Source organism: Lissotriton vulgaris, chromosome 8 (genome assembly GCF_964263255.1).
Source record: "Lissotriton vulgaris chromosome 8, aLisVul1.2, whole genome shotgun sequence".
In the NCBI taxonomy this organism is placed as follows: domain Eukaryota; kingdom Metazoa; phylum Chordata; class Amphibia; order Caudata; family Salamandridae; genus Lissotriton; species Lissotriton vulgaris.
The window spans coordinates 449,793,417-449,818,658 of NC_141696.1; the positions used below are offsets into that span (position 1 = coordinate 449,793,417).

The following is a 25,242-nucleotide window of genomic DNA, read 5'->3' on the forward strand; positions in this document are numbered from 1 at the left end:
CCGATGATACAATCTTATACGTCAGATTGCCCCAGCTTAACCTTGAACCCCTTATCCGGCAAATTATTCGATATGGCAGGTTCTCCGGTCTCAGTGTTAATTGGCACAAATCTGTTATTTTCCCGTTGAGTACCAGCACGACTTAATGGGAATGCGAATTCCTGCTTGAGGGGTGACAAGATGCAATCAAGTATCTCAGAGTTTATATACATCTAGACACTGCCACTATTATCAGGCTAAACTATGGCCGGGCAATTAGTTCACTGGAATCGCAGGTGGAGAGAAGGTTGGGGCTGCCTTTGTCGATGGCTGGTAGAGTGCCCATTATTAAAATGGTAATCCTCCCACGGTTTCTGTACTTCTTTAACAATATTCCTGTTCCTAGTTTGGGGAGACAAGAGGCCGCGTGTGAACTGGCAGACCTTGACCCTGCCGTATGAGCGAGGAGGCTTTGGGGTTCCGGACATGTATTTATATTACTTGGCCGCACAATGTTGCTATGCTTATGCCTGGTATCACCCAGTCGCATGTGTCCCCTATTTGAAACCGGAAGCCGATTTAGTACTCCTGCAGCAAGTGTCTGCCATTTTACACAAAGGTATCCCAAGAGACCCTCAGGACATTCAGACTGTATCTACCACTTGCTGGGCATGGGACAAGCTGCGTCGGCTGTTGGGCTTAGTCCAGTTGTACTCCCCGGCGTTGCCACTACCAAACCCTTCACTGCTCCCCATAACTGGCGAGGTTCTGGTTCAGCGCACATTGGAGACATTTCAGATCCACATGATTGGTGACCTGTTCCCATATGATCATGTTTTCTCGGTTTCAGAGGAAGCTCGGTTTAGTGACTGCTCCTTTATGGATGCCTTTGTAATGAAACGTATGTATTCCATGTTGCGTGCCACCTTCCCTTTATTTCCGGTTGCTCCTGAACCGGCCCCACCATTGACCTTAATTATAGAGTGTCCAACAGGCGCGCATATGATCTCAAAATTGTACAAACAATGTGTGATGTCCCGGCCGTTCTCTGACGCTAAAACTCGCACAGCATGGGAGATTGATTTAGGTAGGCCTATCACAGATGACCAATGGGAACAGTGCTGCAGGGTAACGAGGGAGGTGTCCCTGAATAATAGGCATAAGCTGCTCCAATTCAAGTTTCTCCACAGAATGTACCACACCCCAGCATGATCCCACAAGATAGACCCCGCTAGACCCCACCAATGCCAGAAATGTTCAGCTACATTTGCTGACTTTGCACATCTCTCCTGGACCTCTCCAAAGATACAGGGTTACTGGTGCATGGCACGCTGGGGGACATAATCTCCATGACATTGATCCCCACTCCTGAGATTGCACTGTTGGGATATATGGTTAATTTCCCCAAGAAGGTCAGGAAACTTGCTGCACTTCGTTTTCTGTTGGCCAAACGCGAGGTGGCATTATTATGGGGTAGCAGAAGGGTCCCTTCCCTGCAGTCATGGCTTCGCAGTTTAGCATTTTGCAATGTAAATTGCGAGGAATACGCGACATTAGTGCCCAGCTCCTCGCGTCCTGTGGATATTTGGGGACCGTAAAAAGCATACATCACCAACAAACGCAATAAGGCAGACACTCTGATTGCTAATGGTATTGTTCCTGAAGGGGTCGGCTAGGAGCGTGGGGTGGCAGTGAGCCCCCATGTTCCGATTGTTTTTCTGTGTGACACTAGTATATCAATACTGTTTGAGCCGGGGTCTGATGGGGAGGGTGGACCATTCTGGATGCTATGAGGGCCCTGCGGGTTAATTGGTGTTGTGACTTAACTTATCCCCCTATTCCATTGTCTACTGTCGTCATGGGTGGTAACATATAATTTATACTGCATTGCATTTGTTTATGTGTGCGCCTGCACTGTGTACTGCTGTGTGTTTTACATTTTGACCATGAATGTATAAAACTGAAAAATAAAGAATAAAAAAAAAAAAAAACAACTTGACCCTATCCCCGCTCCGACAGGCCACGTCCCCACCCTCGGCAACATCTTGGACAGCTAGCTATCTATGCAGAAACAGGTAAAGCTAGTCTTGTCCACCTGCTTCCACTCCCTATTCATGCTCCTTAATATTTTCTGGTGGCTCCCAGTCAACAGCAGAAGGACCGTCACTCAAGTCTTTGTCACCAGCAGGCTGGACTAAGGGAACACTCTCTATGTGGGAAATCACTGCGCCTACTGTAGAGACAACAGACAATACAAAACGTAGCGGCAAAACTCATCCTCTACCTCCCACAATGCGCTCAGATCACTCGCACCTCAACAAGCTACACTGGCTCGTGATTGTTACACAACGAGTCTCTTGTACCCTTGGGTATAAACTATAGTACCCAGAATTCACCTTGACACTATAGATCTAGGCAGGACCTGGAGTTGTCTTCTTTGTGTAATCTCATTGGCTGTTATAGAATCAGCTGAGGCAAAGTAAGAAAATAAAGGAGGGCTGGAAGATCTGAGTGTTGCTTGGCTTACTTCTGAATCGGACCTTGATCACGTCTCCTTCGTCGTCGGTTTCCTTGACGGATTGAGTTTCGTGTGATGAGCCCCAGTCATGTTTCCCCGCGCAGAATTTCCTTGCGGTCCTGCATTACTGAACTGCCCCCTCGGTATCGAGTTTCTCTAAATCTGCATGAGCGGATAAGATCCGGAGGCTCGGAACACTGCGCTTGGCCGTCCGCTTTACCTGCATCCTCCTGTTGCTTTGTACTACCCCGAGTGGTATCGTTCCTTCGCATCCTGTTTTCTGCATTTACTTTTTAGCTTCTACGAAGCCCGTTTCTGTTTTTGAATCGGAGGCTTGATTTCTTTTTTAAGTTTGGCAAGTTACATGACCTACAATTCAAAGGTCAGTGCACTGACGAAGACGTCATTATCCATTTTGTTGTTATTTTCATGAAGAGACAATTGTACTTTGCTACCTTATAGCGGGCGTTTCGCAGCATCTATGGAGTGTTTATTTTTACCTGTCAACTGAGAAGATTGACCTAAGGTGAGTTGATAAATGTACACAAAGAACGCTTATATAATATAAAGCAAAGCTTGTCTTTAGTGTTTTGGGCTTTAGTCTGTGTAGATTAATAGTTGTTTTCCTTGTGACTGCAGACTTGGACATTTTATGTTCCATGACGAATCGTAGACTGTGTATCCTGTCCTGTGCCTCCCCCCAGCCCCCCCCTCCCCAAAAACCCAGAGTGGTCCCATTTTTCTTGTCTCTTCTCTCCCACTAGAGAGTCTACTGGTCTTGAGGTGAAGTAATCCTCAGATTGGTGCTGTCTTTTGGGGGCGTAGAGTTCCTTCTTTGCTCCCATGGAATCACGATCACCTATTGGCAAGGATTGGAACCGTGATATTTCCCTGCGCCAACAAAGCCCTGCACAATTAAGGACCAACATACATCAACAAATTAATGACTCTTCACCATCTGACCAGATACCTGCGATTGCCTCCATCTTCCTTGCAGACAGCCCCCAATCCATCGAGCCAACAGGGAAAGAGCTGCCGGGCTGAGCTCCTGGTCCGGGATCACAACAGTGCAAATCCCGACCGGAGCGACCCCCCCAAGCCCTCGAAAGAACGGCACAATTCTGCTCCACTCACCGGACTGCGGTAGAGCCCAAGGTGGTCTGCGGGAGAGGAGCCATAAATCTGGGAAACGAAGGAGGTGACGAGAGGGTCCCGAATTCAGCAACGTGCGCGGAGCGCCCCGGGGAGGCAGGCTGGTGTTCTCCGGAGCCTCAACATCGACGAGGCGACCTCCGCTCCGGTACTAAGAAGAGAGACTCACCGGATTGCAGTGCCAGTGCTCTGACTCGTTCCTCCCCAGCAACAGTGCCTGACTCTGAAATGGCCGCCCGCTAGGGAACGATCGATGGTTCCTGCCACGAGAAGACCAGCAACGTCACCGGACACCGGGAAATCCACCATTTAGTAGTAGCCTGACATTTCAGACCCTCATTAAAGTTAAATCGTCATGCGACAGGCAAGGAGCTCTAGGACCCCACAAGTCAGGATCCCGAGAGGCCTGACCTACAAATGGCCGCCACCTCAGAGAGCAGCAATAGAAAGAGGCCTACTCTAAGCACATAGGATGACCCAGTGCTACCACAAGCTCTCTGGCAGTAGAAAGTGAGGAGCTCTAGGTCCCAACAAGGTAGGAACCTGTGATGCTTGCACCAAAATTGACAGCCAACTATAAGAGTAATGAGAGATAGAGGCTCACCATAAGCCCACAGGTCGATTCCGTTCTACCTCGAGCCCTCAGCCATCGCAAAGTGGGGCATCTGAGGCCACAACCGCTTATTATGATGGCCTGAGGCGGGAGCAGAGCCACAAGACACAGCTGAGCCACAGGGTCAGAGCTGATTTGCATATAGCCAGTGTCTAACCCAGGGTGGTGTGGAGTGCAAAAAAACGATGGATTTAGGCCCAGATCCTTGTACTGGGGTGAATGTATGACATTGTTCTACATTCTGTCCATCAACTGTGTTTTTTGCAATTTTTACCCCGAGTGTGCTGGGCATACTCAGACGTGAGTCCCAGGCTCTCCACACCACTGGAGTCAAGCTATCCAGGCTGAAGAAGGCTGATAGCCAGAAACCGGTCCTTGGATGCTTGATTCCGGTCTGGGAAAGACATGGCTTGGTAGTTCGGACTGGACTGTTCCCATGAGGCACAGGGTCAGAGCTGATTTGCATATAGCCAGTGTCTAACCCAGGGTGGTGTGGAGTGCAAAAAAACGATGGATTTAGGCCCAGATTCTTGTACTGGGGTGAATGTATGACATTGTTCTACATTCTGTCCATCAACTGTGTTTTTTGCAATTTTCACCCCGAGTGAGCTGGGTATACTCAGACGTGGGTCCCAGGCTCTCCACACCACTGGAGTCAAGCTATCCAGGCTGAAGAAGGCTGATAGCCAGAAACGCGTCCTTGGATGCTTGATTCCGGTCTGGGAAAGACATGGCTTGGTAGTTCGGACTGGACTGTTCCCATGAGGCACAGGGTCAGAGCTGATTTGCATATAGCCAGTGTCTAACCCAGGGTGGTGTGGAGTGCAAAAAAATGATGGATTTAGGCCCAGATCCTTGTACTGTGGTGAATGTATGACATTGTTCTACATTCTGTCCATCAACTGTGTTTTTTGCAGTTTTTTACAGCTGAGCCACTAGACACAACTTAACCAACTGCACAACAGAAGCCTCTTAACCCACTCAAAGAGGACCCAGCATTAATACCTAAAGAAGGCCTCTGGCATCCTCTGAGACCTCCACACCAAGAATCCCTAAGGTCAGTGGTGACAACCCCGAGGTGCTAGGCCCCAAACTGTCTACCAGGACCCTAACCTGGTCTGGTCTCAAGAGAGCTCCAACCCAATACCACTCCAATGCGGCCTTGGACCCACAGTAGGATAGGCTCCCCCCGGTCACTCCGCTAATCACACCCTCCCGGAGCTCAAGTCCACATCCCACCGCCATACCAAATCACAGGTGCACCGACCACACGGTAAGGCCACACCAAGGGTCACCTTCCTCTGCTCACCTAGCAAGTAGCCCCCCTCCGCACAAGTGACTAGTCTTCAAGCTTACCCACCCATCCAACCTACCAGATAGCCGTCTCTCCTCCGCTCGGCACCCTCCGTACTCCACACCAACGAGCCTGTTTGACAACTAGCTCTCCTCCACACGGCACTCCCCCTACTCCATACAAGCTTAAACACGCTTCCTTACTAACCTCATCATCAACCTAGATAAGATGCCACCGGCCACCCTAAAGGCTGCCTGCCCCCATCCTCTAATTACCTGATACCCTACGGACTAAACTCATTTGCAATCTCTTTCCCCCCTAGCCTCTCTAGTAAAGCGAAAAGGCATCTCAAACATAGACTGATCAGGCAACACCCTGAGTCTCTAGTCATAGACACTTACCACTGCTCCTCTAGAGGGCAGTTAAAAATGGACTTCATCTTCCACACTGTAAGACCTGACTACTGGTCCATCATCCTCAACACGCATCTTCTCGTCTCCAAAACCACCATCACAGCCCATAGCCGCAAATTGACTACCTCACTCCCGAACGACCAGTCCCTAAGCGGTAATATCTCCATAACCATCTATGAAAACGGCACTGTCTTCATACAGTCTAAGAGCGATAACCTAGAGGTCTTCAACACCCTTTTCCTCGCGCTAAAAAAAAAGCACCTGTGCTGAAGTCACGACTTGGCCCGACCCCTCCCCTTCCCCCAAAGAGCCTCCCCCAACAAAGGAGGGAACGGACCCCTCATGTGCACCCTCAGCGATCCCCCCCTGCCCTCCAGTGACTCATTCCTCCTCTCTACCCCTCTTACTAGGCATCCCACCCTCTCTGACAACCGCACCATCCAACCCTGCCGCCCCTCCTATCCCAACTCGCCATCCAGAGAGGAGAGCTACCCACAAGATCAGCCTCCTCACACCCCCACCCTCGGCCCAACCGAGACGCGACTTTCAACCCGAGCCAATACTCCCCCTACCCAGGAGCCCTCCCAGAAACAATCCGGGACGCTCCTCCCCCATTAACCAACCTGACCGGAACCCACTCCTCCCCTCCTCAGGTATTGATACTCCTGCCTCCCTCCCTCTCACCTCGGAAAACTTTATGCATCACCTCAACCTACTCGAATCCCAGCTCGAAATCTTGATACGAGGCTTGAACGAAACCCTTTCCACCCTGGCCACAATCCGAAAGCCCACCCAACATTCGGCCGCCCTGCCAATCACCTCCCAACCCAGAAGGAGTAAGATAACATCCCCCTGTGGACATCATGCCCCCCTCAGTTCTGGACCCTCGACCAACAATTCGGGAACGAGATCCGCTCAGATAGACCCAGAAGAGCAAAACTCACACTTTCCCCTCAGGAAGCGACACTTCTGGCCTCATCCTATGTCCCCCGGGGAACTCCTCCACCAAATCCATACTTTCCCCCCCAGAAAGCGGCACTTCCCGTCTCAACCTATGACCCCCCCTTGGAACCCCTCCCCCAAAGCTAAGATCCAAGTAATTACTGGAGTTGGAAGGGACGATCCCCCGCCAAGAGTCCCCGGAGCCCCAGCGCACCTAACCTCCCTACCCAGAGCCCAACCTTCCAAGATCAAGAACGAAGAAGGCCCACCCATTAAATGCATGCTCATAAACTGTAGATCGGCCCATAAGCATGCATCAGAACTAGCAGAAGCCATCCTCTCCCATGACTTAGACATAGCTTTCATAACGGAGACCTGGCTAAACAATCTCTCTTACCCTATTATGGACATGTTGATACCTCCCGGATTCACTTTGATCAACAAAGATAGACAAGTTCATAAGGACGGGGCATAGCAATTATTCACAAGAGTAACATCTCCATCACGGAAATTACCTCTTGCGTGTATAGCTCCTTTGAATGCCTCTCAGTCAACATCAAGACATGCGCTAAAACGCCATTACTCTGTCATCTCCTATACCACCCTCCAGGCAACTCCAATGAATTCGGGGAACACCTTTCCGACCTGATTGCCCACTGCGCACTCAGCAACTCTAACAACATAATTCTTGGCTACCTCAATCTCAGATGGAATGAAACTCAAAACCCGCTCATTTATTCCTTAAATAAATTCCTGCTGGGAAATAATCTGACCCATCATTGCTCAGAAGAAACTCACCATAGAGGAGCAACCCTGGACGCAATCATTACCGAAAACAACGCAATCTCCCTTGACCACATCATTCCTGTAGACTGGTCAGACCACCACATCATCCTCTTCCACATCAACCAAATGGTCCAAACTCAACTCCCCAATCAGGACCCCCCCAAATGGGTCAGGAACACAGCTCAGATCCCTCGGTCTGACCTAGACGAAATAATTAGCTTTCTCCTCCCCAGCGCGACTGATCACCTCTCTACTGCTGAACTCGGCTCTCTCTACAACGTCAATCTGACGCTCACCCTGGACTACCTTGCCCCCCTGAAATAAAAAAAAAAACGAGATCATCCTTTCCAGATCATGTTTCTCGACTTACATCAATGAAGAAAGAAGGCAGCTCAGAGCCTCAGAAAGAATCTGGAGGAACAATCCCCCCCACCCTCCATCGTGACCAACTTAATGAAGCCTGCAGGAATTACAAAAAGCACATTAAGAATAAAAAGTCAGCTTTCTTCTGTTCTTCGCTATACACCGCCAAAAATCGTCCCAAAGCACTCTTCAATATCATCAGGAATCAAACATCTAAGCCTACCACTTCTTCAATACTGGCATCCAAAGAACAATGCGACAACTTCACCGTCTTTTTCAATGACAAAATCAACAAGATCGACCTCTCGCTTGGCGCAAATCTCTCCCCCGCTACCTAGAGCAAGGCGTACTAAACTAAGGATGGTGCCTCCGTGAACCCTCCAAAACAACGGCACTCCTTCATCCCTGTTCAGGAAACGGGGATAGTCAATCTAATCTCCATGGCTAATCCGTCATCCGATGCTCAAGAACCAGCTGCCCCTGCGTTTGGCCAAGGACCTGAAGCCCACCCTAGCCCCGATATGGTGCAAGAGCATTAACAGCTTTCTGAGCTCTGGAATTGTACCAGACTGCCTCAAAGTAGGCTAAGTCACCCCACTACTGAAAAAACCAGGACTAAACACAGAGGATATGAACAACTTTAGACCTGTATCGCTCATACCCCTTCTGTCCAATAATCCTGGAAAGATGTGTACTCCCTCAGCTGACTCATCACCCGGACAATATCAATCTCCTAGATCCCCATCAATCTGGCTTCAGAAAAGGCTGCAGCCCCGAAACGGCAATCATCAATGTCCTAGACCATCTTCACAAGTCACTGGATTCGGATCAATGCTGCCTTCTCATCCTCCTAGACTTATCGGCCACGTTCGATACAGTCGATCACTCTCTGCTCCTCAAGGTGCTACAAAAAAGAGCTGATATTGAATAGACAGTCCTCCACTGGTTCTCCTCTTTTCTTCACAACCGCTCACAAAGAATAAAAATCAAAAACTTTGAGTCCGACCTCCAACCAGTCAATAGAGGTGTCCTCCAAGGGTCAGTGCTCTCCCCCCAGCTTTTCAACATCTACATGAAACCCCTTACCACACTGCTCAGGAACTCTAACATCCCTTTCAACCTATATGCAGACGATACGCAACTCTATCTGGAAACCACCTCCATTGACTACATCCGAAGATTAAATACCACGATCAAGGAGGTTCAACACTGGCTCACAATCAACCACCTGAAACTCAATCAAGAGAAAACGGAAGTGCTCCTCATCTCCAACAGAGACGAAAACCCCCAAATTGAAGAATGGCTGAAAGCCATTGATGCCCTCAATGGTACCCTCACCCCAGCGGACTCGGTAAAATCTCTAGGTTTTACCCTAGACCCGAAACTGAACTTGAAAAAACGCATTACGAGATCTGCCAAAAGTGCTTTTCTCAACCTGAAACTACTATACAAAATAAAACCCTTCCTTCCTCCTAAAGATCTCCAACAAGCCACGCAAGCACTGGTGCTCTCCAGAATCGACTATGGGATGGCAGCCCTGACTGGAACAACAAAATCTCACCTAGCACCCCTGAAAACAACCTTCAATGCTGCAGCAAGAATGGTCACAGGAACTAAGAAATTCGACCACATCTCTCCTGCACTTAGGGAACTTAAATGGCTTAACTTCGAGCCAGCTTTAGAACAGCTTGGCTCACGCATGAAGCCCTACACACAGGCAAATCGGAATACTTAGCCACTAAACTCAAAAGAGTCGGCCAGTCCAGGAACCTCAGGAGCTCCAACACTCTATTGCTCATCCCTCTGAAAACTTGCAAGCAAAACACTGCAGTCAAATCTTTTGCTGGTAACGCCCCACATCAGAACGATCCCCTCATTCCCTAAATTCAAGAACCTGCTCAAAAGACCTAGACCGCACTCGAGCGAAATGATTAGATCCAAGGATGCTCCTCTCATTGTTCTCCATCTTTCTGTATTCTCTTGACGGTGGACTTTGCGTGGACCCAGAAAACCTCTTGGTCTCCCGACCGGGTTAGGCTTAGAATCTGATTAGACGCTCGTCCAGAAGGAGCGACACCCTACCCGCTCCATACCCGCCCGCTCTTGTATCTGAGCTATACCCGGCTCGATCCTCCATGGACTATCATAATATCTGTACTGCATAACTGCACTTAACTGTACATGTTGTAGAGCGCTCTGATACCCTCAGGTCCAGCTAGCGCTATATAAAACTCCTAAAATAAAATAAAATAAATAAAAATACCTGGTAACCAAAGCTTGGAATGACCTCGCCCCTGCAGCTTATGACCGTCTCATCGCTCTGGGAATTGAGGAAAGGACTCAGGAACTGTCTGTTTGAATGAACAGAGAAATGTGAAGCAGCTAGCATATCCAATGTCTTGAGACACTCATGGGTGACTTGCCGTGCTCTATTAATCCCGATTGATTACTGTTTGAGTGGTGCATAAATACTTTGCCTCTAAGTTGAGTCTGACTGCTTTGTGTCAAGCTACCAGAGGGTTAAGCACAGGTGTATTTACTTTTGTGGGTCATCCCGAGAAAGCTTATGTTTATTATCTGAATGGGGCTTTCACCCCTCCCAACTATTAACCCAATTGCTTACAACAGTCATATCCCATTGTCATAGTAGCCATTAGGAGCAGTGTTACAATATCGAGCCACATCAGGAAAATGTAAATACCCCCTACCAACTAGGTTTTTCACTCTATTACAAAAAGTTGGCTTTTCAAGGCACCTTGACTCGCCAAATATCTTGTTTGAGCTGATTATATTTGTATTTCCTATTAATATATTTTTTAACTTTTGTTTTCAGATGAATTTACTGCAGGGAACTATATCTGTTAGTGACAGTTTTGCATATGTGGCACAGCAAGCATGGATTTTTAATGCAACACTCAGAGAAAACATCTTGTTTGGAGAGTTATATGATGAGGAAAAGTAAGTTTTTAATACATTCAAAGTGAATTCTTAATGTGAATGTTTTAATGTCTTTATTTTCCAACAATGAGAAGATCCAGCACATGATTCAGTAATTATTAAATTCTTTCAACAGTTATATTCACTGATGCTGCAAGTAAACCTTAGTCAATTCCTATTTGATGTTTAATGGGAGAATAGCAGAAAACATTTTCACTGCTATTACATCTAAAGTGGGATATAGACTGATTAAACCCCAAAAACACACCTAGGATAATGTCTTCTCTGCTCCTCCATCCACTTTCTGAATTCAGGCACATACTTTCCAGTGTTGGAGAGACATTCTCATCCCCATCAACTCTTCCTTGTAATTAATAATATTTCCATAGCTCACTGCTAGATCCCCCATGCTGACTTCTTTTATTTTTCCTTGCAGGTTAATGTTAGACTATAGTTAAATACTTTTTTAATTAACTTGTATTGTACTTAATCAAGTATACAACACAAAACAGAAAACACAGTTCTTACAAGTAATTTCCACATAAGTAAGTACAACACACCTCAGCATTAATCCATTTAGACACTCATTAATTATTAGCACCATCCTCCCTTTAACCCTTCATTGTACAGAATCATATTATCTGTGCCACCATAGTCAATATAAAGTCTCTTTGCTTACTTTGAAAAATGTGGTTATATTTGCTTCGCTACTTCATTCACAGCTGTTTGAGCCCCATCAGGATGACACATGATCAAGATGCGAACAGTAGGAATGCCTTAAGAGGGTTCCGATTATCTCTGAACCGAGAAGGCAGGGGGGATTAATGTCACATAAAGGTCAAACTGTTTGTTACAGTGTTATATTTCCAACAACATTTAAATATTTGCCAAAATATTTATCCTTCACAAATAGACCGCATATATTTGTTACAATATTAAAGTGTATATGTGGAATGTATTGAAATTGCAGAACACAATGAACAATTCAGCAATGAGCACCCTTCTGCGACGCCATCTCCAACCTTATTTCCTCCCCTTGCCATCAATCCCACCCAGTACATTCTGCCTGGCGACCACAATTTCCATGTCGACGACCCCACTGTCTTCCTGGACAACCTTAACAACATCGGTCTCACCCAACCGGTCAAAAAAAACCACACTCAAATCCGGACACACACTCAATGCCATCTTCACCTCCAGTGACAGAATCAAATTCACCCAGCTCACAGAACTCACCTGTACCAACCACAGAATTGTTCATTTCACCATCTCTGACACCCAGCCCCCATCGCCATGCACCACAGCACCCTCCACCGCAGCTGGGGCAAGTTAACCGTGACCCTATGGACACAAGCCCTCTGCACCACACAACCTGAAACTTTCCTAGACCTTGACTAGGCTATCCAGAGATTCTCCGCCTGAATCAACGAATTTGTCAACAGCCGCCACACTCAAACCAGAGAAAACCAACAAAGCCTCAGAACTAGCCAGGTGGTACACCTCGTAGATGTGGTATACTTCAGCATTAGACATTATAATGACCTGTTCATCATAGAACCACACTTAGATATGCAACTGTTATCGACTCGAGAAATGCTAGTGCACCACCAAGGACCCCTCGGACAGAGCCACCCACAAAGCAGCCCTCAGCAAGTACAACCTGCGGATAAAGGAAGCCAAGAGAGCAGCCATCATAGCCATCATCAACACCACAGCCAAGCACACTAATGAACTCTTCAAAATCGTCAAAGAATGCTCCAACCCGACAGCCACAGAGAACGCGATCTCCCCTCCCTAGAACTCTGTGATTCTCTCTCAGATTACTTCCACAGCAAGATTGCCACCATCTACAACACCTTTGACTCCCAACACTCTACTCTCTGCCTCGACAACCTCGACCAACCAGCGAACACCAGCCAAACAATAACTACCTGGTCTCTGTTCACCACCCAGACCACCACAGCCATCATGTCATCCATCCATTTCGGGGTGCCCAACGACTCCTGCACCCACTATCTCTTCAACCTTGGAGCCAGCCTAATCAGCGCGGAATTCATCATCATTCTCAACACCTCCATCTCCACAGCATCCTTCCCAGACCTATGGAAACACACAACAGTCAGACCCTACTAAAAAAGCCCTATGCAGACGCCAGCAATCTAAAACATTACCGACCAATCTACTTGCTCACATACCCAGCCTAAGTACTTGAGAAAGCCATCAACCAACAGCTCACCAAGTACCCAGATCAACACCATCTACTTGACGCCTCACAATCAGGATTCTATGCCGACCACAGCACTGATCGCCGCTACACACAACATCAGAACCCTCCTGGATTTCTGAGAAATTGTGGACCTGATCCTTCTCGGCCTCTCTGCTGCGTTCGACACCATCTCCTAACACACCCTCATTTACAGATTTCACAACATCGGCATACAGCAGAACGCCCTCAAGTGGATCACTTCTTTCCTTTCAGGACACACCCAGAGCATCCGACTGCCCCCCCTTCACCTCCGCACCCAAGTACATAATTTGCGGCATACCTCAAGGATTATCCCTCAGCCCCACCCTGTTCAAGATCTAGATGACCCTCTCGCGGATTTCGTCGGGTCCCACGGACTCAACATAATCTACTACACGGACGACACTCAACTAATCCTCCTGCTCACCAAGGACCCCTCCCACACCAAAATCAAACTTCTGCAGTTCCATGACCAATGTGGCAGAATGGATGGGAACTCCAACAAAACTGAAGTTATGATCTTCTGAAGAAACCCCTCTGAATGGGACCAGCAGAACTCAGACCTGATCCCACACTAACAGAACATGCACACAACCTCGGCAGCCAACATACCAGGAAACGACAAGTCAACGCATTTGCCTCCTCCTGCTTCCACACCCTCTACATGATCCGCAGACTCTTAAGATAGATCCCCATTTACATCAGAAACACCATCACACAAGCCCTCGTCACCAGCGGCCTCGACTATTGCAATGCTCTCTACACTGTAATCTCCATTGAGCTCCAGAAAAGACTTCAGACCATACAGCACACTGCAGCCCGACTCATCCAGAACCTCCCCATGGACTCTCATCACCCCTCACCTCAGAAACCTCCACTGGCTCACAATCCAGAAATATGCCAGTTCAAGATCCTCAAACACGCATACAGAGATCTCCACGATCAAGCATCATCATACATTAATCATCAACTGAACATCTACTTGCCCACAAGACACCTGCGCTCTGCCTCTCTCGCACCCCCAGTATCCATTGCAGCCACAGAGGAGACCGCTCCTTTTCTTTCATCGCTGCCAAGATTTGGAACGTTATGCCCCTCCACTTCCAAACAGCACTCTCCCCGGCGGACTTTAGAAGGAAACTCAAGACCTGGCTTTTTGGTGGAGACAAAGCATCCTCAGCACCCAGATACCCTTAGGGGTGACAGTGCTATACAAATGCTATTTGATTTGATTTGACAATAACCTCAATGAATATGAGAAATATTGAAACTTATAAAGTATAGCATCTACATAGAAACTTGTGTTTCAGATTTTTTTGGGTTATTCTTGTGACTTACTCTTGTCATGCAATTGCTTAATTGTTCGGTTGATGGTATCCCATAGATTCAATATTGTATTTTTTATGGAATAGCCCTGCTGTGTGGCACAGAATATTTGTGGTACTCTATAGAAATTATGAACAAGGTTTTCACACAGTTCGCTTTTTATACACTGACTCATTCACATTTCGTCTGGAACACTAGCTCACTGCAGAAAAGCGTCCATCTTGTTAGAGGATGTTACCTTGTATCATCCTCAATCCGTGTGCATGCCAGTGTGTCTTAGAGTGAATCCTGGTTGCACTTTATCTCTTCAGTAGACGTGCACTAGGAAGGAGGTAAAAGCCCACGCGGCCCATCTAGACCTTCTGTAATCCGATTGTTGCCTCGTTTTTGTGCGGAGTTTTTAAAAATGTCTTTGGTTTATTATTATGCTTTAAAAACAGAAACCATAAATGATGCAACACATTTATGACAGGAACTCCACACCATGGGTAGAAATTCATGTAAGTTTTTACCCATTCCAACCTGATCACTTTGCACACAGTTTAATCCAGGGGTCTCCAAACCGGTCCTGGATGGCCGGATCCATGCCAGATTTTTAAAATTACTACATGTATCTCAATGGGGATATCCAAAAAATCGGGCATGGATCCGGCCCTCCAGGACCGGTTTGGAGACCCCTGGTTTAATCCATTATTTACAATGTACCTTTAAACTAACTAGGCAACCACTTTGGGCCTGCATACATGGTGTGTAATATTAGGAGACTGAACAGAAGACATTCATCCTTTGCACCTCATAGGGGTGAGTTTTATCACCCCACTTTCATTTGTTTTACTTACCTGATTTGGCAGAGTTGATCCTTGGATAATACATATATGTTTCGGTATGCAGACCAAATATCGATATTTAAATATCGATATACAATAATATCGAAGTTTAAATATCAAAGGGACATAATATAGAAGGTAAGTAATATCTATAGATTTAATATCGATATTAGTAATATCGAAGTGTTAAATATCGATGTTAGTAATATCGATGTTAATAATTTCGATGTTACTAATATCGATTTTTAAACTATTTTTGTGTATTTTATTATGTATTTATTATGTTTTTAATTTATTTTTATGTAATTTTGTATTTTAGTACTGTAGCGGGTTGTGTGTTTATAGGGGAATAGGGTGGGAAATAATTGAATTATGTTAAATTAATTATTAATTAGTAGGAATTATACATTAATTTTAATTATTGGTAATTATTTTTAATTAATTGGTAATTAATTTTATATAATTGATTAACTGATAATTATGTTCTGTAGCGGGTTGTGGGTTTATAGGGGAAAAGGGTGGGAAGTAATTGAATTATGTTAAATTAATTATGAATTAGTAGGCATTATAAATTAATTTTATTTAATTGGTAATTATTTGTAATTAATTTTAAATAGTTGATTAATTGATAATTATGTTCTGTAGCGGGTTGTGGGTTTAGAGGGGAATAGGGTAGGAAGTAATTTAATTATGTTAAATTAATTATTACTTAGGAGGAATAATACATTGATTTTAATTAATTGCTAAATATTTTTAATTAATTGGTAATTTATTTTAATTAATTGATTGATAATTATGTTCTGTTGTTGGTTTATAGGGGAATAGGGTGGGAAGTTATTTAAATGTAATTAAGTAAAAAAAAATGTAATTAATTGTTTTGTTAATTATATAATTGTTATTTAATTATTAATTGGTAATTAAATGTTATTATGGTATTTTTTATTAATTGTTTTAGTTAAATATATTTTGCTAATCATGTTTTTATTAATTATGTATTGGTATTTGTAAATGGTTTATATTTATTTAATAGTTAAGTTTTTTATTATTTAAAAAAATACATTTATTTATAAGTATGTTATTTTTACCCCTACGCTATCCAACACTTTCCCTACTGTTGCACTCTCTGGAGTTGGAATAGTAATTGTTACCCCTACGCTATCCAACACTTTCCCTACTGTTGCACTCTCTGGAGTTGGAATAGTAATTGTTACCCCTACACCATCCAACACTTTCCCTACTGTTGCACTCTTTGGAGTTGGAATAGTAATTGTTACCCCTACGCTATCCAACACTTTCCCTACTGTTGCACTCTCTGGAGTTGGAATAGTAATTGTTACCCCTACGCTATCCAACACTTTCCCTACTGTTGCACTCTCTGGAGTGGGAATAGTAATTGTTATCCCTACGCTATCCAACACTTTCCCTACTGTTGCACTCTCTAGAGTTGGAATAGTAATTTTTACCCTTACGTTATCCAACACTTTCCCTACTGTTGCACTCTCTGGAGTTGGAATAGTAATTATTACCCCTACGCTATCCAACACTTTCCCTACTTTTGCACTCTCTGGAGTGGGAATAGTACTTGTTGCCCCTACGCTAGCCAACACTTTCCCTACTGTTGCACTCTCTGGAGTTGGAATAGTAATTGTTACCCCTACGCAATCTAACACTTTCCCTACTGTTGCACCCTCTGGAGTTGGAATAGTAATTGTTACCCCTACGCTATCCAACACTTTCCCTACTGTTGCACTCTCTGGAGTTGGAATAGTAATTATTACCCCTACGCTATCCAACACTTTCCCTACTTTTGCACTCTCTGGAGTGGGAATAGTACTTGTTGCCCCTACGCTAGCCAACACTTTCCCTACTGTTGCACTCTCTGGAGTTGGAATAGTAATTGTTACCCCTACGCAATCTAACACTTTCCCTACTGTTGCACCCTCTGGAGTTGGAATAGTAATTGTTACCCCTACGCTATCCATCACTTTCCCTACTGTTGCACTCTCTGGAGTTGGAATAGTAATTGTTACCCCTACGCTATCCAACATTTTCCCTACTGTTGCACTCTCTGGAGTGGGAATAGTAATTTTTACCCCTACGCTATCCAACACTTTCCCTACTGTTGCACTCTCTGGAGTTGGAATAGTAATTGTTACCTCTACTCTATCCAACACTTTCCCTACTGTTGCACTCTCTGGAGTGGGAATAGTAATTTTTACCCGTACGCTATCCAAAATGTATTTAATTTTTTGTATTTGTTTTACATTTTTATTAATTGTTATTTATATTATTATTTGATGTATATAAATTTATTTGTAATTTATTATATTTTCATTTATTTATAAGTTATTAAAATAATTTATTAGAGGTATTATTAATGAAGGATATACTATTTATTATATCTTTATTATTATTAGTTTTTATTATATTATTTATTAATTTTAAATATTATAATATATTTCTAACTATGTTTATTACATTTATAAGTATTATTTTGTTAATATTCTATGGTTTTTAATTTAAAAAAATGATATTTTAAAAAAAACTATATTTTTGACATCGATATTATTTTTTCGATATTTTTGTACTTACCTTGTTAGAGATAGGATCTCGATATTAATGTAATCAATATTTCTGTTGCGATATTTTGGTAGGTAGATATTTTTGTAGTCGATATTTTGTCATAGATTCATATGTTTCATGTAGGCAAGCAACATCAGATGAATTCAGAAGCCAGTGGCAAACTGTCTACATACTGGATTTATACTCATCTTTTTCATGGAAACCAGGTTTCACACTTATCTTAAGATCACACATACAGTTACAACAGATTGCAACTATATTCTCTCACCATGCAGGGTGTCTCCTCATATTGTCCTTAGGAAGATCCCGGTAGATGAACAAATAGCACGCAACAATGTGTCTGTTCCACACAATTGGGCTGGTTATCATTATGGGACAGTGAAAACTTCCTAGTCCAAACAATTGTTAAAATTAAGATGAACAAAATGTAATGATTGCATTACCATTTCAGCTTGGATTATATATATCAGTGGCTGATGTGGTTGCACTTTAAAACAAAATAAAAAAGAAGCACCGAATTGGGTCTACCTCGTCTTTTTGCTTGTTCTGGCTGTCGGTTTTCGAGAAACTGAGACGAGTTCTTGCAGCATATATATATATATATACATATATATATATATATTAATGCATGCACTTTCACTATCAGCACAAGCACCTATTCACCGTGCAAGTAGCTCCCTACAATGTTATTTTGTTTTATATATATATATATATATATATATATATATATATATATACACGTCCATAGACCACACGCAGGGGCTTGCTTCAGTCAAATACTTCTTGGAGACACGGTCCAGCACATTATATGAGCATAACAAAATCTTACTGCAGCTAATCAGTTGGTGTCTGAACAATAATTATTTCTTGTTCGACAAAGATCTATACAAACAAATGAGAGGAGTGGCGATGGGGGCCTGCTTCTCCCCCAGCTATGCATGCTTGCATGTCGGCTGGTGGGAGGAGCAGGTCCTTAAGACCGCCTTTCTAGAGGAATACAACACCCATATCAGATCTTACCTGCGGTATATAGATGATGTGTTCATTCTGTGGGAGGGTACAGAAGAGGAAGCTACATTGTTTGTGAATGAGATCAACAAAAATGACTTAAATCTAAGATTTACTTCCCACATAGAGAGAAAAGAAATTGAATTTCTCGATGTTAAGATCTTTGTACATAATAACACCCTTGAAAGTACATTGCATAGGAAGGCGACTTCCGGTAACATCACCTTGCACGCAACCAGTTCGCATCCCAAGCACCTCATTGCTAGTATCCCTTATGGAGAAATCCTAAGGATAAAAAGGATTTGCAGCAATGAGGAGCAATTTGAAAAGTGCAAATCTGATTTAATAATCAGATTAAAAGACAGAGGATACTCTACCAAAACAATTAGGGAGGCAGAGGAGAAGGCCAAAACTAGACCTAGAAGTAGTCTTTTCACAGAGGAACAATGCCCTAATACTGCCGGCGCAGACAGCCTAGTTCAGACACCAGATACTCCTAGGTTGATCACTACGTTCAACAGAGAGGAACGTCAGATCAGGTCCATCATAAATAAGCATTGGCCTGTAGTTCTGACAGATAACATCCTACAAACTAGGATAGCTGCCAAACCTGTGATCACCTTCAGAAGGAGCAGCACTATGGGCAGTAGATTGGATAGAGTATCCCCTGAGATTAAGAAAGTCACTACCTGGATGCCTACTAAGAAAGGTTTTACCAAATGTTCTACGTGTAGAGCGTGCAAATTTGGATGCAACATGACCTCATATCATATGCCCTTCAAGACCACTTCCAACCCAATAACAGGCAATTACACTTGCAAGACTGAATATGCTGTATATGTCCTGACGTGCACCTGTGGGCTACGCTACGTGGGTAGCACGAAGCTACAGGTGCACGTCAGGATTTTGCAGCATATTAGGGCCATCTTACACAGCGACGCAACATATCCTGTTGCCAGACATTTTAAGAAAGTGCATGCCAACAACATCAACTGCCTTTCTTACTATGTAATTGACGCTGTAAACAAAAAGAGAAGAGGGGGCAATAGAGAACGCCAACTCCGGCAATTAGAGACCAAGTATATCTTGGACTTAGATTGCAAATGGCCCAATGGTTTGAACACGACGGAAGACATGCGGAGTTTTCTGTAATAACAAGCTAGTTACAGCATGGTCTTAACACGTTGGTTCATGTACCTCAGTCTTGTGAATAGATGAACTTGTCCTTGTAAATAGAACATATGTATATAGTTTGTATATATATACTTTTCCCTCATCTAGAATTTCTCTCTTTTACAAACAATGAAATTTAATTAACTGTTTTTATAATCAAATGGTTTTTGGGATTTTTTACGAATACCTGCATTATCCATGAATTTATTAACATGTATTCTTGTGGTCAATGGTAGATTAGACCCTTCAATCCAAATTTGATTATTTTGAGAAATTTGCACCATTCTTTGCACTAGCACTTTACTATTTTGTAAGGGATGCACTTATAAGCACTTTTTGGAACCCTCTCCAAAGTTATAGACTATGTATGTGTATAAACTTAAAAAACTGTTTTAGAGGTTGATTACAACGTATAACAGTTCAGCTTTGTACAGGGTATTTTGATAAAACGGATTTAACCGGTTATTTATTTTTCCCTGAATTACTGCTTGTAAATACGGCAATAGATAAAGGTTTTTTTGCCTTTTTGTAAGAAGAAATTTTAATTAACAAGAACTATAACTATATTTATTTTTTATAAAGTTCTGTGGCATATTTTAACAAATGAAATTCAAGTTATAGATTACTTGTATAAATGGGTTTAATATGTCAATAGTGATATTCCGTTCCGTTTTATTAGCGGTAACATTGTCATAAAAGAAGAAAGCTACAATGCACAGTATTTTTTCCATGTTAATACACATGTGGTCTGTGATGCAAACAGTAGGAGGGGCGCTTTTTGCACTTTAAATTGAAATCATGGTGTATGCAACTTTGTGACACGTGATCAAGGGCTTACGGGCTTGAAACGCGTTGTGTTGGGTCACTGAATAAAATATTGCCCACTTGAAAAGCTCCGGAGGTCTGTGTCTCTTTCCTTGCCTGACTGCCGCTGGGAGAACTCAGGAAGTGGTTTGAGGGTTTCCAGATATATATATATATATATATATATATATATATATATATATATATATATATATATATATCTGGCAGAAGGACGTCTCGCAGCAGTCACGCAGCATCACAGACGAGGCAAACCCAGGTAATACTGCTTAGAGTTTTATTCCGCTCTCCACCACACCACCACTACGCGGTACGGCCAAACAAGGCCTTGATCACATGACCATATATATATATATATATACATGTGTATATCTATATATATCTATATATATATATATATATATATATATATATATATATATATATATATATATTACCTACTGGCGGTCGCCAGTAGGTATATATAGTTAGGATTTTTTTCCTATGGGACTTTTGAAAATTCGATGTCTAATAACGTTGGCGTTTGTGGACGGAATTGGCTGAAATTTTCAGGAAAATGGCACATTTTGTTTCTGAGCAGCCCCTGAAAATTTGGGGGGTGTTCGTCAAGGGGGGGGCCGAGAAAAAAGGGTGGTCCCAAAACGCGTTTTTCCCATGTTAATTTCCATAGGGCGGTTGGCCTCACTTTTAGCCCGAATGGCTGAATGGATTTGCACGAAACTTGGCAAAATTGTAGGGACTGTTAGCCCGATGTGCCTTTGCTAGGTCTCAATATATGTGCTCCAGTGGATTTTGAGAAATTAACGTTCAAAAAAAGATATATATCTGTGACAGCGCTCCGGGCAGCGCTCCGGTTCGCGTACTTTTCGCGTTACGGAACTTTGCGAAGCGAAGCTGATTGGCTCTCCGGTGTCTGTAAACATTCTAAACAGTCCGTAGCGGCCGCCATCTTGTCTCTCGGTAGGATCGAGAGACAAGAGGAGGCCAAAACAAAGGGGGAAATGACCATAAGGGGGCATAGTAGATCCTCCCTGACCCCCTAGGTTTGATGAGGAGGTTTTAAAAGGGCCCCGTGGGGCAAAACATTTTTTTTAATTTTTTTGCGTGGGAAGCTCCCGGTTCGCGAACCGGTAAGCCGCCCGGGGAGTGTACTATGAGGAAAAAAGAATTATAGACTTTTCAAATATTGTATGTTAATTGATTGTTCGTTTTTTTATTTATTTATTTATTTATTTTGATTAAATAAAAATGTATTGGTCAGAATTTTCATAGTTCAATAAAACTTCCAGCATTACATCATCTGGAATCTCCTCAAACATGCATGTTTCTATGTCTTGTAAGCATTCAATAAATTGTTCATCAAAAGACTGATCCATAAAATCTTCATCCAAAAATTCTTCATTTAAAATCTCTTCAGATGTAATGTCAAAGGAAACATTGATTTTTTCGTGCTCCCCTTCCATTTTTTTCCTGTAAATTGCATAAAAAAATTATTATATTAGAAGAGTTAGGGCACTGTTGGGTTTAAGTTCAGACAGGTAGTTCTGTTTTTTTAACAGTGAAGTTAAAGTAAGTAAATTCATAATTATAGCAGAGAAGTGTAAGTCAATCAATAAATATAACAGAGGAGCCTATCTGTATCTATAACTATAGCAGGGGGACAGTAAATAATTATCAAAAAACGTTTTTACAAATTAATTTAAAGTGCCCCTTACAAATTATCAATTTACTTTACAGGGAGGTGAAAAGGCTCTTGAAATGTAGTTCAGGAAGTAGTAGTGAAAATGGCTGTGTTTCCTTCTCTTCTTTTACATATATTCAGGTACATAACCAATCAAATGTCAGGAAAAAAAAATTTGAAAATGAAAGTAACATTTTCATTGGTTGTCAATTCCAACACTTCAGATGTGTTTTGTGAAGGAATTTACCTCAGGGTATTTAGATAGGTCTACAGGCTGAATGGCTAAATGTAATTCCAAACAAATTTATGAAAATGGCAGGGAATGGTATGTAGTATGAGCTAATCTATATTTGGTGAAAGTGTTTCCAGTCGTTTTTCTGTAAATTACTTTCCCACCTTTTTTGATGGACCGCTTCCCGGGGAGCTCCCCGGTACGCGAACCAGCAGCGTTACGGGAGCCCACCATTTTGTGTTTCAGACGAATTAAGATACAAGATGGAGGGCAAATAATGTTCAGAATGGGAAGAAGGGGGCACGGTAGACGTATCTTGACCCCCTAGGTTTTCTGAGGGTGGCTGAGGAGGCCCATATGTGCGGGAAAAAAACATTTTTTTTAGAAATTTCGCGCGGTTAGCTTCCGGTTCGCGTACCGGGTAGCGCTCCGGGGAGCGTAGTTTGTTGAAAATTAGTGAAAAAAGATAGAGTAAAATAATAATTGTGAGTGATCAGACCACCTCCATTTCTGTCTTTGGCATATATTTGAATATACCAAGGCAGTTTGAGGAAAAAGTGCCATTAATTGCTCAAAGGTGTCCTTTAAAAGCATTTCCAGACCTACCCCATTCAAAGTGCCCAAATCATTACCTCCACAGTGCACAATTAACAGGTCAGGTTTTGGCAAATGCATAAAGGTTTTCACCAATGGTATCAATTGGTGACATTTTAATCCTCTGTGGCCCAACCACTTAATTTCCACATCTTGTAAATTGAGGTTAGGTAAATTTCTGCTCTCAGCATACCTTTGAGCCCAGTAGATGTAACTATGTCCAACAATCCAGACATAAAACATGGTGAGAGAAGGTTGTGCTGCAGTCAGATGAAGTGTGGTAATGAAAGGGCAGTTGAAACAGTAGGAGTTTGTAAAGAAAAAAAACTGTGGAGTTTCAGTGCTAATGATTCATTAGCAGTGATTGGTGGATTTCCATTTCTGAAAACAGAAAGTTAGGGTGCATGGATGTGTTCTTTGAAAGATGTAATTTGAATGGTCAAGAAAAAATCATTTAATGAAATATTGCACTGGATACGCAGGTGCACTGAGAGTTCAGAGTTCAATTGAAACATTGTTGTGTGAACTTGCAAACATCAGAGGTCTATCAGGAGGTGGTTGCTAAGCAAAAAAGGCAGAGAGGGCAGAGGGGGGAAGGGTTTTGATTTGAAAAAAGTGAGGGAAGAGTTTTGATTGGCTAACATGAGAGATATGTGTAATGAATATCTGCATTTCTGTGCCTTCTATAGCTGCAGCCTCTGGAGTGCATACTCTTTGTTCTGCTGAAGACAATTTGGTGTATTTCTGAGACTGTTTTGAAACTCATAAAGTATTTGTTAAGGTGAGAAAAGATTTATTTAATTTAGATACAGAATAGTATGATTTAAGGAGAAAATTATGAAGAAAGTTGTGTTTTTAAAATGTTGCTTTGTCTCAAGTGTTTTTCAAATAGATTTTGTTTCTTTGAGAAATTGTAATTGGAGATAATGTGAAGTATTAGTACTGACAGGGTGTTTTTGTACATAGGAGCTGTGCAGTGTTTTCAAATTATGACTTGAAAATTGTTTTTGAGGAAAAGGAATTCTTTTAAAATTTTTCACAAGGAAATAATGGTGTCTGCTTCTTTATAAGGCATTTGAGTGTCTCTGATGTTATTTTTCCCATTTTAATTGAAGAGCGTTCTCCGTGGGGCAAGTTTCTTGTAAATATGCTCCCACCTGTGCTTGGCAAATTTAGATTTTGATTCTTGGAGTTACATAGCCATGTTAATAGTGACCCAAAAATGGTGCAAGGGCAATCAAAAAACGCTTTCATGTGTCTTAAGGACATTTTAAGTCATTTCCTCTTGAATGTAGGTATACAATTGATTTATATGTTGTGTTTAAAAACGTTTTTTGAAATCAGTTACATTTCTGGATATGTACTGCTAGAGCTTCATAGGTTGTTTGGGGCATATTTATAAGGCATTTGAGTGTCTCTGATGTTATTTTTCCCATTTTAATTGAAGAGCTTTCTCCGTGGGGCAAGTTTCTTGTAAATATGCTCCCACCTGTGCTTGGCAAATTTAGATTTTGATTCTTGGAGTTACATAGCCATGTTAAAAATGACCCAAAAATGGTGCAAGGGCAATCAAAAAACGCTTTCATGTGTCTTAAGGACATTTTAAGTCATTTCCTCTTGAATGTAGGTATACAATTGATTTATATGTTGTGTTTAAAAACGTTTTTTGAAATCAATTACATTTCTGGATATGTACTGCTAGAGCTTCATAGGTTGTTTGGGGCATATTTATAAGGCATTTGAGTGTCTATGAT

The 25,242-nt window shown here is 42.7% G+C and overlaps 1 protein-coding gene across 1 annotated transcript in view; it reads left to right on the forward strand.

The window, feature by feature from the left end:
• The window catches only part of LOC147697160 (ATP-binding cassette sub-family C member 5-like), a 2,119,944-nt gene that overhangs the window by 1,095,655 nt on the left and 999,047 nt on the right, over positions 1 to 25,242 (forward strand). The window contains exon 12 of the mRNA XM_086934231.1: positions 10,894 to 11,018. Coding sequence (XP_086790357.1) covers positions 10,894 to 11,018 — 125 coding nt within the window. The remainder of the gene's footprint in view (positions 1 to 10,893; positions 11,019 to 25,242) is intronic.